At 47.7% G+C, this 15,075-nt stretch overlaps 1 protein-coding gene across 5 annotated transcripts in view; it reads right to left on the reverse strand.

The window, feature by feature from the left end:
• Positions 1–15,075, reverse strand: part of SPATA13 (spermatogenesis associated 13) — a 350,174-nt gene that overhangs the window by 13,352 nt on the left and 321,747 nt on the right. For all 5 annotated transcript variants that reach the window (XM_058547860.1, XM_058547859.1, XM_058547862.1 and 2 more), the window contains 5 exons: positions 7,634–7,770; positions 6,538–6,717; positions 6,003–6,188; positions 3,865–4,044; positions 1,346–1,578 (listed from right to left, as the gene is read on the reverse strand). In XM_058547860.1, coding sequence (XP_058403843.1) covers positions 1,346–1,578; positions 3,865–4,044; positions 6,003–6,188; positions 6,538–6,717; positions 7,634–7,770 — 916 coding nt within the window. The remainder of the gene's footprint in view (positions 1–1,345; positions 1,579–3,864; positions 4,045–6,002; positions 6,189–6,537; positions 6,718–7,633; positions 7,771–15,075) is intronic.

Consider the following 15,075-nt stretch of genomic DNA (forward strand, 5'->3'; position numbering starts at 1 on the left):
AAGCTTTGTGACACTGACACGGATGTCATGGACAAGGTTTGATTCTCATTTACAACAGTAAGCTTTATCCCAAAACCCTGCCTGATAACGCTTGTGTCCCCACTGGCATTCGAGTTGTAGCCTGGTGGGAATACCAGCAATGAACCAATCACTGCCACCCAAAGACACCAAACAGCTGGTGACATTTCCCACATCATGGGAAAAGGGGAAACCCACCCCAATACTGAATGGGTGATCTCTTAATGAAGAATCACAGCTAGATCATACATTGCTCTGGACATGCAACAAAACGATGAGTTGCTATTAAGTAAGCAATGCATAACTTTTTGGCTCCCCTAGAAGAACTCAGTTAGACACAATGTAAGCCCCTAAGAGAGATGGAGCATTCAGGTAACCATGACAAGAAGCCCTGTGCTTAGAGCGAGAGGAAACGGGGTAGAAAGGATTATGGAGACAGAGTAAGCACCCAGGCTGGGCAAGAAAGGGCTCAGAGCCCAGCAGGAGCTCAGTAAGACGTGCCTTCCAAGCGGACCCTACGCACTAGTCCACACCCCTGAGATTCCCTACTCTTTTGTAGTTCAAACTTTGGTATGTCCTCACTACTTCTATAAAGTACCTTTTTGTCACAGTAAATAACACTGGCTCTGAGAGTGAGCTGCTATGAACCAACCTAAGGAGCACAGGAGGGGAGAGGAAGGAGAATATTTCTGACACTGTATTCGTACTGGTCTATTTCTTTTTTTGTTGAGGAAGATTCACCTAGAGCTAACATCTGTTGCCAATCTTTCTCTATTTTGTACGTGGGATAACGCCACAGCATGGCTGATGAGTGGTGTAGGTCTGCGCCCAGGATCTGAACCTGAGAACCTGGGCTGCTGAAGCAGAGTGTGCTGAACTTAACCCCTAGGCTATGGGGCTGACCCACTGGTCTATTTCTTCTAAAAATGGTTTTTATTAACTACTGAGTAGCTACAGAAGAGTATTTATAAAGTATATGTCAATTACAAAGACCAACAACACAATAAAAATCCCCATGTGCTCATTACTCAGTTTAAGAATTATTCTTATTTCTTCATATCTCTAGGAATGGGTATTCTGGAGTCTCTTCAATGACTCTATCTCAATAGTTAACAGTTTTAAACATCCTAAACAATCGGAAAACTTCTTCCATAGAGCTAACTGAAAGGGTCAAGACTGATGTCTGGGCCCGTCTGTGACTGCTATTCTGGGTGAGAGCCCAAAGCACTCAATGTGCAGGGCTGAGGGCACTGGCGTGACTTCGGTTTTGCCAGGCGGATGCGGGGCTGTGAGCGGCCTCCCCACGCAGGCCTCATGCCCCTCTCACCTGTGCTCCTGTGTGGTGTACTTGAGCAGCTCCGCCAGCTGCAGAGGGTACTTGCAGATCTTCTGCACCGGCGTGAGGAGGAAGCCATCAATGGCGATGTCGATCATCTGCTGGAGCAGGCGGCAGGCTTCGAAGAAGTGCCGGTACCTGCTCTGCTTCATCAGGCTGGACAGCTCCGCGCAGGCGCCCGGATGGTTGTTACAGTACTCGGAATAGATCGCAAAGCCCTCTTGCTGGGAAGGGAAAAGCACAGCTTCGTCAGGTGATGGGGTGGCTTTGAGCTGTGACAACAACAGGCAACACCCAGCCTATCCAAGGGGACATTCCTGGAAAGGAGGGAGATGTACCATGGAGCCCCAAGTAGTTCTGCAAGGCTTTTCATGCCTGGGCAATAATCCTGAATCTTCTCTGTGGGAAGGGACCATTTCCACACTCTCACGGGGGGGTCACGTGGGGTTATCTGTTGGGGAGTAGAGGGAGAGCCTGCTCTAGGACTCACGCCCTGGTCCCATTCAAGGCAGCCTTCCACATACCCCAAAAGGGCGCAGGACAGGCGCACGGGATGTCCCCAGGGGGTGGTGACCACTGCCGCCAGCCTCCCCACCTGAGTCTCACCTCATGTTAGAACAGCTCAGAGAGGAAGGTGTTGCTTATAGCCCACCTCACTCCCTCCTCTCCTCTTCACTTTCCCTAATAAACTTGCCCACTATGACCAAGAGGGGAGGACTCAGAGCTGCTGCCTCCTGCTCACCACCAGTCTCCTTCCATCCTACTATCTGGCTCCCACACACCCTCATGCTCTGACCTCCAATGCAAGCCCTTCACCCACTTCCATGCTCCGTGACTTCTCACTCAGGCTGCTGCCACCCTGCCAGCCCTCTCTGGGACGCCTCCCTGCTCCTGGACCCTCAGCGCACTCCCCAGGCCTCCCCCCTTCTTCCATGCTCCCAGGACTCAGGCCTTCAGGGCCAGTCCCAGAGCCTCTGCTCCTCATCCAGGGTGTCTCCTCACCCGCGGCCACTGCCGCCGGGCTGCTCATGCACCTACGTCTGCCCTGTCCAGAGCTGCGCTCCCTTCCGGCTTTGGCTTCATCCTGCTCCACACGGGTGTGCTCAAAACTCAACACACCCACAACTAAACTCCTATTTCCCCAGAAGACAGGTCTTCCTAACCCACCTGTTAAGTCTTGAGACTCAAAACCCTGCAGGCGGCTCTGACAGCTGCTGCTCTTTGTTCCCTATGACCAGTTTGTCCTCAAAACTCCCCATCTCAACAAATCCTTCTCTCTGCATCTCCACTGCCACCACCCTCGCCCAGGTCCACCTCCCATCCCTGCCCAGCTCTGTCTCTAACTCTCCTGTTCTCCAGGCAAGACCCGCTGTCCCGACCTCCTGTCTTCAGGCCCCGCCCCACTCTGTTGCCTGACCTTCGCTGACCTCTGAAGCTTCTCTCTTGTGACTCCTCTCCATGAAGCTTCTGCTCAGGCCAAACTGGTCTCTTACAAAGTCCCAAATAGACCCAGTGCACCCATGGGGCCAGTCTTCCCACTTGCATGACCGCCACGGCATTATCTTCAGCTATTTAGAAACGATCCACCTCCAAGGGTCAGCTCCCACTCTACTGCCTCTATGGAGCTACTGGGCTCAGCATCCAGCGAGGGCTACCTAAGGAGGGGGTGGTGTCTATTATTCTTACTCTTGTTGTGCCCTGACCACTTTGGCTGGGAATAACATCTTCTTCCTCTGAAACCTTTCAGTATTAGTGACGGGCAATCATCAGCTAAGTGACGAGACTGTTCTGGGGCAGTTACAGTGGTCACATGCAGCACGCCTCGGTCTGAACTCACACCTGCCACTTGCTAATGTGCGACCTCGGGTCAGTCACTCTCCAGGGTTTAGTTTCCACACCTGGAAAACGGGGAAAATAATCGTCCCTACCTCAGAGCAGTGCAGGAGCTAATATAAGAAAACCCGACAACAGTGCTTAACGTATAACAGACACTTAATAAGTATTATTAGAAATTACTCCAAATACAACCCCTTAACTACAAACTGCACAAAAGTGGGAAAACTTGGAAAAAATGGACTTGGGTTATTTAGGGAAAGATTAACCATATAAACCAATCGACTTACTTACTTTACAAAAAGGACTCCTCTTTTTAGTGGAGAAACTTTGGGGAAATGTTTTTGTTGTTTTTTTTTTTGGTGAGGAGATCAGCCATGTGCTAACATCTGCCAATCCTCCTCTTTTTTTGCTGAGGAAGACCGGCCCTGGGCTAACATCCGCGCCCATCTTCCTCCAATTTATATGGGACGCCGCCACAGCATGGCTTGCCAAGCAGTGTGTCGGTGCGCGCCTGGGATCCGAACTGGCGAACCCCTGGCCACCGAAGCGGAGCACGTGCACTTAACCGCTTGCGCCACTGGGCCGGCCCCCTGGAGAAATGTTTTTATGTGGAGAAAATACATTTCAGAACTATTTAACTGGATGTGATTAATAAGAAGTAATGGGTGACATACATGTTGAAGAAAACAGGATCCTATTTCACTTAAATGAGGTTCTTCTTTATTGTACTGTTTCTCAAGATCTTTCAAGAACTTTCTTTGGAATTTGTAAATATCTTCAATGTTTCCAAAAATGGTGGCTAGTTGTGCAACAGTGAACATTCCTGTGTGCTTGCGACACTGTCGAATATATCCCTGCAAAATAGAAAAGTAAACTTTAAAAAATTAATTTGCAAATTCATAGAAATTATTTATTTGAATAATACAGTTTTGGGGGGTCCATAGCCATTGTCTTAGAGTGGATTTTCATTAGACAAAATTATTTTAACCTCTCTAGGTCCCTGATGGGATAATCGTAGTTCCATGACTACAAGGTGCCATAAATATTTTAAAAACAAAAAGAAAGAGAAGAGGTATGTGTGGTTGGATTTATAACTCAAGAAACCATATAAAGTTTCCAGATTATACTCATGAAATACATTGCTTGGTTTCAAATGCTAGAGATCAAAAATTGGTATTATCACACTTTTTCTAAACTCTTAAGATAACCATTCTCCCATCTCTAATTCCATTTCACAGCTGAGAAGACTGCCGTCGCCCGCTCAATAGCGCACACTGCTCTGCTCACTGTCACGGCGGGGAGCCAAGAACATCTCACCCAAGGACTTCACCATCGCCTACACGCGGCATAAACCTGGAGGTCTCCAGCCCAAGGCCTGCACTAATGCAAGACTACTAACACTCTGTGGACAACACCCTGGTGGCACTGTGGCTCGGGTAGGAGTTAGCGTGGCAGGAAGGGAAGGCCATAAGCATATGTAACAATTATTCTCACATTAGCATCACATGAATACACAGACTAAACTGACTGTATGCTAAAATACATACCACTGACTATTTGGTATGAATTTTAACAAAAAAGACAACGTAAAGGTGCAAAGTACAGGCTCTGGGGCAGACTTCTTGGTTTAAATCCCAACCCCACCACTTAACTTCACTGCACCTCAGTTTCCTCATCTGTAATAGGGCCTAACAGGACCTGCCTAGTGAGAGTGTTGTGAGTATAAAACGAGTTAACACAGGCAAAGGGATGGCACAGAGTCAACACTCAACAATTATTAGCAATTACTTTTCCTAAAATGCCACTTTAAGCACATATTTATACAGAACAAGATGGCTAGCATAGATAAGCTAAACATCGGCATGTCTTTATCTGGCCACTTAGTCCAGTCACGAAACGGCCAGTCGTCCCCCTTCAGCCTGTCTTCAGTGTGAGCTGAGAGTGCAGAAGTCAGCATTCACAGCCAGGACAGCTGGAATCATCAGACCGGGAGAACAACAGCTTAGTGTTAATGCTCGTACAAAGGCCATAGAAACGAAAAACACCACAGGAGAAATGACATTTATTGCCGAGTAGAATTATCATGATACTGTAGAATATAGCCTCGGACATCACTAGATAAAACCAACTGTTTTTGTTGCACCTAAGTGACTCAGAATCTCACCTGTGAGTCAGTGATTGGATGCAGTGGGGTAGTAGATGGTGACAAACCTTTGATTCTTTGTAAAGTTAAGTGCGTTTCACTTAAAGGGTGTTGCCTTCTCTGATGGTCATTCACTCTGAATAATCTCAGGGTTAAGATTACTGAGGAGAGACAGTTGCCTGGTGCCCTGAAGAGAGGACTGGCTGCCACAGCGATCAGACAGCCACTGACGCTCACCAAGAGAGAGCGCAGATATCTAAGGAGCGAGCCGTCTGTGCAGGGGCCAGAGCGGCGGGGCGCGGGTGAGGAGAACTGAGGGTGCAGCAAACATGCAAATACAGGGGCCAGCCCGGGGGTGTAGTGGTTAAGTCTGCACGCTCCACTGTGGCGGCCCAGGGTTCGAGGGTTCCAATTCTGGGCGCAGACCTACACCGCTCATCAAGCCACGCTGTGGTGGCGTCCCACATGTAAAATAGAGGAAGACTGGCACAGATGTTAGCTCAGGGCTAATCTTCCTCACCAAAAAAAAAAAAAAAAAAAAAAAAAACAAACCCAAAAAAACCCCAAAAAGTAAATACAAGGGTCTGACTGGCCACAGAAGAAAACCACAGGGGCATGTCACGCAGCCACATGACAGCCTGAGTGAGGCCGTGGGGTCTGCAGTCCTACCTCGCAGATGTCCTTGAGGTGCTTGATGTACACCTGCTCGGTATTCATGATCTCCTGGATGACGTTGGTCCTCATCTGGCGCTTGCTCTCGGAGTGCCTGTGGTGGCTCTGGTCCGCATCCTCCTCCTGCTCCTCGCCCTGGGTGCTGCTGGAATTCTCCGACAGCTCCTCCTGATTGACTCGCAACTGTAGTCCACACACAGGTGACAGGTGACTGGGGGTAAGGCGGTCCCGGAACCAGGCAGGCCTCCCTGCTTGCTACTTCTCCATGACCAGTTAGGGAGGCAGCCAGCCCCAGCCTAAGTCTTCATGTACTTAGTAGAGCCACTCTGTGCCGGTGGCTCAAAACATGGCAGCAATGCCAAACAATGCGTTTACCTTAGTTAAAAGTTTCCTCCAACTCAGTCTAGTTACTAAAAGGATTGATTGAAGTGATTACAAAGAAGTGAATCTGTGTACAGTGCATCCGGGCCTGAAACAATTCTCCCGCCCCCCGACAGACGCCTGTGAAGAGCGGAAAGTGCCACACGCTTACTCTGACAAAGCTGGCGGGGAACCAGGCTTCCTTATCTTCGTTCCGGCCCCACCACCAGTCCTTGTTAGAAGCTTCCAGAACCTGGATCACGTCTCCCGCCTTGAAGCCCAGTTCCTGGTCGTCCATGGTCACGTGGTCCCACAGGGCTTCTGCGCAGACCACGCTGCCATCGCTGATCAGCTGGAATGGAGACAAGCAGGCGTGCTCAGTGCAATACCAGGAGGGCAGAACAGTGCAGGGGTGCTGTGTGCGCTCTCAAGGTGACATGCACACCATCTTGTTCTCATTTGTGTACAGTGATGGCTTTTGGTCAATACTTACTGTTCGACTGTTACACAAAATGAACAGAGAAAAACGTACTAGGGAAAACAAGACCAGGTGGGCATCTCTCATATGTTCTGAAAGGAAACCCCAAACCCACATCTTAAAAAATGTATAAATAGCTCTCTTATCCGTAGATCAGTTACCTAAATTTGAATATCTGGAATATTCACCCCAGAAATGGTTTCTGAGCAGAGGTCATAAAGCCAAACCTCCAAAGGTTATGCCCAGACTTTACTGCAAGACCCTCACGGCTTCTCCCAGAGCTTACTACTCATGCTTTATTCAAAACTGGAATAAACTCTGTACCACACTTTACAGTTCACTGCAATTATAGAGAACACAGCATGATTTCTGGGTATTCAACAATTAATAACAAAAGTAAAGAGTGGACCCAGCTCATCTGTAGTCTACCGCAGGGCAGGTCACTCTGCACGTCCCCACGGCTCCCAGGGACACCATCATATTCTACAGCAGCAAGTGGTGACACTAGTGGGGATGCTGACTCACTGAGAAGTTACGCCCCACATACTCCCTGCAAGAGAACTCCAAGCACTAACGAGCTCCGCTCGTACTACTGAGAGGGGCGAGTTTTAGTTATCTGGAAACTGAATCACATAAACTGTCCCTGAAAATGCTAGAAAATCATAGTGTTTTTCTAATCAGGCTTTAGAATGTGATTAGTAAGAAATCATCAGAGAGCAAAGTCTGAAGTGATTCTGGCCCCTAAAAATGGGTCTCTAACATTCACCCTTGGTGTGGGGAGTTCCAGTACCTCGTTGATGGCCAGCTGCTCCCCGCCTGGCTGCAGGTATCTGGGGTTGGCCTGACACAGGTCTTCATAGCTGTAGTCCTCCTCACTGCCATTGTCATCCACTAAGGCAGAGGACTCAGTACCTCCATCTGAAGAAACTAAAAAAACAGAGATGGCATGGTTTAAAAGACATAGCTAACAAAAAAAATGTTAAGTGACAAAAAAGTGACCTTTGAGAACATACCCCCAAGGGAAAGTAATCATTTTTATTTTACCCAGAATGGGAAACCATTAGAAAACTTCTACTAATCTGTTAATCCAAAGGTAGCAGTTGATGCTAAGAAGAGCTGGGGTTAAGTGTTATATTAAGTGAGAAGGGGAACATTCCAGAGAGTACTGCCAACATTAACACAGTGTTATTGTGTGACTTAGGATATTGAGTGAACTGTGTGGGATTTAGTTGGAAATTTGTGCTCCAAAGTGGATATAAAAAATATTAATATAGATAACAATGTTTCTAAGCAATGTGTTGAGGAGGAAAAGAAAATGAAAAATAAAACCACTTTTTAAAAAAGTGTTCTGCTTCTAACTTTTACCTGCAAGGCAGTAGTACTACTACAAAAGGTGCTGACAGCACCCTAAGAGAGAGCACGTGGTCACTCTCACTAGCTGTCCACGAATGCAAGGGCTGGAACTCACCAGACCAGAATTAGGAATTATACGGCACCTTTACCAAAAAAGAGAAACATCTTTTAAGAATGAGTGTAGCATTCTGGATAGACCACCATGGCATTCAGATTTTCTTTTTTGAGACAGAGGCTACTCTCACCAAGGCTAATCTGTCACCGAGTGGAGAGAATTCTAAAGAGAGAGAACATTCCTTGTGAAGAGGACGGGGAGAGGCTTCATGGAAGAGGCAGCTGGCTCTTCAGGATACTTGAGATGGCTCTTGATTGAGAACAAAAAGTGGCTCAATTTGAAATGCAGGCACACGGACATCAGTACATCTAATAAAAGACAAAGTAAAGAGGGAGCCTACGGTGGGGACCCAAGGGCTACAGTGAGCAATGGCGCTGCTCTCTGAAGGTTCTGCGTAAGAGAGTGACAGGTGCTAATAGAGGTCCACTAGCACTACAGAAAGAGAACAGGTTTTAGAGTCACAGAAGCCAGGTCTGAATTCTAGCCCTGCCTTTCCGCAGGCATGGGACCCTAACCAGGCAACTTAATCTCTCTGAGCTTCACATCCCTCTGTTGTCAAAAGTATTTTCTGTCTTTTTGGAGAATTAAGTGAGATGATGTGTGTCAAGTTCCTAGCATCCTTGACTCACAGCTGGGACTCACTAAATGAGTGTTATTGTGGTGATGGCAGACAGCGTGGTGGGAGCTGGGCTGGGGGGCAGACAATGGACCCAGGGAAGCTACCTGGGAGACGGTTGGTTAGTTGGAGTGACTGGTACTCAGGTGCGGCACCAGGGAAATGGCAAGGGGAGCTGAAATTCAAGGATGTTGTGCAGGTCGAGCTGATATCTGCAGCAACCAAGAGGACCAAGTCAGTGATAATCCAGAAAATCTCAAATCACTGGGAGAATTAACAAAACAGCCCTGAGCTAACATCTGTTGCCAATCCTCCTCTTTTTGCTGAGGAAGATTGTCCCTGAACTAACATCTGTGCCCATCTTCCTCTACTCTATATGGGACGCTGCCACAGCATGGCTTGATAAGCGGTGTGTAGGTCCGCGCCCAGGATCCGAACCTGCGAACCCCGGGCTGCCGAAGCAGAGCATGAGAACTTAACCACTATGCCACCGGGCCGGCCCCAAACTTTTTTTTTTTTAATGAGATATTTTCTATTCTTTGTTTTATACTGTCTTCAAACCTGATGTGCATTTTACATTCACAGCTCATCCCATCTGGATGAGCCACACCTTTTTTTATTTATTTGCTGAAAAAGACTCACCCTGAGCTAACATCCGCTGCCAGTCTTCCTCTTTTTGTATGTGAGCCGCCACTACAGCATGGTTACTGACAGGTGAGTGGTGTAGGTCCACACCTGGGAACCAAACCTGGGCCACTGAAGCGGAGCGCGCTGAACTTAACCACTAGGCCACCAGGGCCGGCCCATGAGGAAGTTTTTTTTTTTTGTGTGAGGAGATCAGCCCTGTGCTAACATCAGCCAATCCTCCTCTCTTTCTGCTGAGGAAGACTGGCCCTGGGCTAAGATCCATGCCCATCTTCCTCCACTCTATATGGGACACCGCCACAGCATGGCTTGACAAGCAGTGCGTCGGTGCGCGCCTGGGATCTGAACTGGCGAACCCCGGGCTGCCGCAGTGGAGCGCGCACACTCAACCGCCTGCACCACTGGTCTGGCCCCATGAGCAACTTTTAAAAGCAACACATTTGGTAAACAGAGCCTAAAATTCTTACACTAAAACAATGAAAACTATTGAAAATATTTGCAACAATGGGTGGGGGGTAATAAACACTGTGAAAATAAGCTATACAATTAAATTTCATGCATCGGATTCTCAAGTTTTCCTCGCCAAACATACACAGGACCACAATTACAATGATGAATTCAAACCAAGAAAGGAAACTACAGAGACATGCTGAGCACATGAAGAACAATGGTGGGAGGCAGGGGGTGTGTGTGCCTTTCACAAGTCAGCCCGCTCGCCCTTGTGGCCCCATCCTCTGTGCCTAAGCTCTGGACAGGGCCCCTCTCAGCGATGCCCAGCAAGCCAGGTCTCTACAAGGGCCCATGTTTACACGAGCTTTTCCTCGGCCGGGGGTGCCCCTCTGCACCTGGGAAACCCCCAAAACCCAGCTACTCCCCCAGTCCTGCCTCCAGGCTCACTTCTACGACAGCACTTGCAGGGCAAATCACAGCCCATCAGTCTGCACATGTGTCCCAGGTAGGTGCACAGGGGATCTCCCCACGCCTAGGACGGTGCACTGGACATCAGGACAGGGAACTTGGGATGAGCTGACAACTATGCAGCTGAGCGGGAGCTCTTGGAGAACAAAAGTCGTGGGCTCTGACCACACGTGCCTGGCACCCTCTCACACCTCACTTCCCCTCCCTGTTCCCATTCCCAACCTCATTCAGGAAAGATCGGGGCATGTGTCTGAGAGGTAAAAGTGAAAGTAAGCAGCCTCACGGACAAAGGGATTGAAGCAGACGCATGTTCCTGAACCTGACCACAAAGTCAAGAAGCAGATGAACACTCTCCAGACCCTTGGGACTGCCTCCGAGGCTCTCAGCTTGCTAAGTGCTTCACCATGGGAGAGGCAGCACTGGCCCACGGCACTGCAGGTGGTCCAGGTGAGGGGTGTGCAGGCAGGAGATACACAAACCCCTGGGCTGTAAGGGGCCCAAAGTGGCAGGAATCTTCCAATCTCAGCAAGCACTGACCTGGTACAGCCTGGCACCAACGGCATTTCCTTATCACACTTCACCGTGGTTGAGCCCAAAGAAGGTAAGCTCAGTAAAATCAGGCGCCTGGGCCTCCTACCCATGCCAAAGCCCAGAAAATGACACTTTCCCCTCAGAGACCCACTGAACAGGGTTTCCCCAGCGAGAATTCTGTACCATCTGACCTGGCTGCTGCTATGAAAATCAATCAAGAGAAAAAAGAAAGCCAGTAGTCATAATGTACAAATCCACAACTTACAGGAGTCTAATGAAGAAAGTATTCCACTGGAAAAAGGCTAAAGCCTAACAGGAGGTACGGGAATACAGTTCTCCAGAAACAGACACAGACTTCACACACTGAATGGTCTTCAGTTGCTACCACAAACATTTAGGAAAACAGCCCTGGCTGAGGCGGATCATGAGGGGGATTTTACCAGGGACCATTTCAACATCATCGATGAGCATTTACTGAGCACGGTGGACACCAGCTGGTGCTGCCTGCTCGGGTCAGCCGCCTCCGGCTCCCTGCGGGTAAGTGAGGTGAGGCTGGAGGCCTGTGGCGGGGAGAGATGCAATGTGTACAGGGAAAGCTAAGGAATTTAGAGTAAACATACCTGGGCAAATGTCCCGGCTTTACTAACTCTCTAGCTAAATGACCTTGCAAAAGTAAGTCACTTACCCTCCGCCAACCTCAGTTTTCCCATCTGTAAAATGGGAATAAGTTTACACATTTTATCTGCTCAGAGGTCATTCTTTTTCTTCTGCCTCTCACATCCCATGTCTAACTCATCAGCACATGCTGACTCTCCCTTCAGAATGTGTCCAGACTCCAGCCACTTCTCACAGCTCTTCCGCTACTCAAGCCTAGGTCCCCTTGAGCTGGATCGCTCCAGTGGGCTTCCCTGCTGCCGCCCCTCCCTATTCCCAAGAGTCTCATCAAAGCAGCTGGAGCGATTCTGCCGAACCACTCAGAAGCAGGATCATTCATTCTGCTTTTCCAAACCGTCCACAGGGCAGAAAGCCAGGTCTTTGAAGACCACCCCACCACGCCCCCCAACACACTCAGCTCTGGCCTGATGGCTCCTAGCCTCATGCACCAGGCACCCCTCCTAGGGGCTGTTCCCTATGCTGACAGTCCTCCCCCAGCACACAAACTTGCAGCAAGTCCCTCCCCGACCATCCCATTCAGAACCGCAACTCCCGCTCTGCCCAGTCTTCTTCCGGGTTCACGTTCCTCCACAGCACTTAGCGCCATCTGATATATTCTCTTCGTCGTCTGCCTCTCCCAATTAAAATGTAAGCTCCGTAAAGGCAGGGATTTTGTGTTCTTGACTGCATTCCCAGTACCTAGAGCACACCTGGCACACCCGGGTGCTCAGTGCGTATTTGCAGGACGGACAGAAATACAGCACACGGACGACGAGCAGGTCTTTGGGGTCAGACAGACCTGGCTTCTCACAACAGCACTGCACTTTTCAGTGTGAGTCCTTGGTCAAGTTCCTTTCTCAGTTTTGTCATCTGTCCAATGTGGATAATAATGGCCATCTCATAGGGTTGTTCATAAATTCTCAACAAGTAACTGCTATTGTCAGTTTGCTGTGAGCCTCAAATGAAATGATGATATATGAAAGCACTCTGTAAACCGGAAAACATTACAGAAGTGCAAGATTATTTGATTGGGCACTTACCACGTGCCAGGCACTGTTTTAGGCCTTTCTGCATGTATCAGCTCGTATCATCCTCTTGACAATGCTACGTGGTGGGTACTACCAGGTTTCCCTGTTTGCAGGCAAGTACACTGAAGTCCCAATGCCACACGGCTGTGTGCAGTGGGGCCCAAGCCAACATCACCTGACTCCTACCGCTGGGTGTTACTGCCTCTTCCAGTACTAGCTTTCTTATTAGTGAGAAGACAAAAACTACCAGATAAATATCAAAAATAGCTTAGTACCCAAACTGGAGTACTTCTACATCATTCTGGAGAGTAGCAATAGTCACCGAGTCTCTGCCCATTTGCTCACTGTGTTTCTCTATTCCTGATCCCTGTTCCCAACTGGGTCTGTCATGATCTGATTAAGTTTTCTGCTTTATCCTTTATTTTAAAGTCCCTTCTAAGTTGATGACTTCTTGTGTTCCTCTCTTATAATTACAAGCATCTTATGGGGTTGGATTTTTCTGTATCTGGTGTCTAGATGGGAAGGATTTTAGTGCCACATTTTGATGCTGTATCTGTGTACACCACAGTTTCCTATGATTCCCCACACTCACTGCCTTTATATGTGTGTTTTCCTTCTAAGACTGTTAACTTCCTTTAGTGAAGGGACAGTCTTTCCATTTTTGTATCCCCAGCACCTAGCCTACTACCTGACATATACAAGGCACTCAATAAATGTTTTTCAACTGAACTGCAAATTGAGGAAACTAAGGTTCCAAGAAGTTTAAATATAACTAAGCTACACAAGTGCTCAGTCTGATGCAGGATGCACATGCAGGTCTTCCTGTCTCCCATTTGGTACTCATCCCAGCTCTAGCTAGAAAATTCTCCCAGTGAGTCTTCATGCCTCTTGTCTCCACCTCCCCTCCTCCAAGCCACCCTATATTCCAGGGTAAACTTCTTAAAACAGTGGTTTTTCATTTTCACAAGAAACTACATAGTAGTTATCTATTGCATCACGACAGAATTCTTCCGCAGTATTTCAAGGCCCTCTGTAATCTGACCCCACTCTATTTAAACAGCCTTATCTCCCACGTGTGCCAAAGCTCACAGCCCACCTCCGTGGACAGACCTCTTCACCGTGGTCCAAACAACAGGCCTGTGCCGCCTCTGCAAACCACAGGCCTCCCCACTCTTCCTGATTGCCTCCTCACTAAGGGAACGGAGTAGCACCTCACTTCAACGGCTTCAAATCTTCAACTACAGATTAATAATGGTGACTTTTTATTTAGGGAAATTTTGCATTACATAGAGCTACTATAAATTCTTAAAATGTACTTCAGCAAAATTAGGAAAAATGAATATACTCTAACAATAAAAGAGTTAATTAATTCCTTCCTTCCTCTTTTTTTTTGTGTGTGTGAGGAAGATCAGCCCTGAGCTAACATCTGTTGCCAATCTTCCTCTTTTTGCTGAGGAAGATTGGCCCTGGGCTAACATCCATGCCCATCTTACTCTACTTTATATGGGACGCTGCTGCAGCGGTGCGTCAGTACGTGCCCGGGATCCGAACCGGCGAATGTGGGACCGCCGCAGCGGAGCGCGTGCACTTAACTGCTACGTCACTGGGCCGGCCCCCCTTCCTTCCTTTCTATTGTGGTAGAAAACACATAACATTAAATTCACCATCTTAACCATCTGTAAGTGTACGGTTGAATAGTGTTAGTACATTCACATTGTTATGCAACAGAACCTTTTCATCTTGCAAAACTGAAACTTTATACCCATTAAACACTAATTCTCCCTCCTTCCTCCCCGCATTCCTTCGCAACCATCTTTCTACTTTCTGTTTTTATAAGTTTGACTGCTTTAGATACTTCATACGAGTGGAATCATATAGTATTTGTCCTTTTGTGACTGGCATATTTCACTTAGCATAAGGTCCTAAGGTTCATCCATGTAGTTGCACATATCAGAATTTCCTTCCTTTTTAAGGTAGAATAATACTCCATTGTATATACATACCATGTTTTCTTTATCCACTCATCTGTCAAGGGACATCTGGGTTGCTTCCACCTCTTGGCTATTGTGAATAATGATACAATGAATATGGGTGTGTAAATATCTCTTCGAGATTCTGCTTTGAATTCTTTTTGATATATATATATCCAAAAAATATATCCAGAAGTGGGACTACTGGATCATATGATAGTTCTATTTTAACTGTTTGAGGACCTTCCATACTGTTTTCCATAATGGCTGCACCATTCTGTATTTTCACCAACAGTCCACTGGGTTCCAATTTCTCCGCATCCTCACCAACTGTATTATTTCTTTCGTTGAATAAATAGGCGTGGAAAAGCCTTTTTTGAAAATGGTCTTGTAAACATGGAA

The sequence above is a fragment of the Diceros bicornis genome, chromosome 9 (assembly GCF_020826845.1).
Source record: "Diceros bicornis minor isolate mBicDic1 chromosome 9, mDicBic1.mat.cur, whole genome shotgun sequence".
In the NCBI taxonomy this organism is placed as follows: domain Eukaryota; kingdom Metazoa; phylum Chordata; class Mammalia; order Perissodactyla; family Rhinocerotidae; genus Diceros; species Diceros bicornis.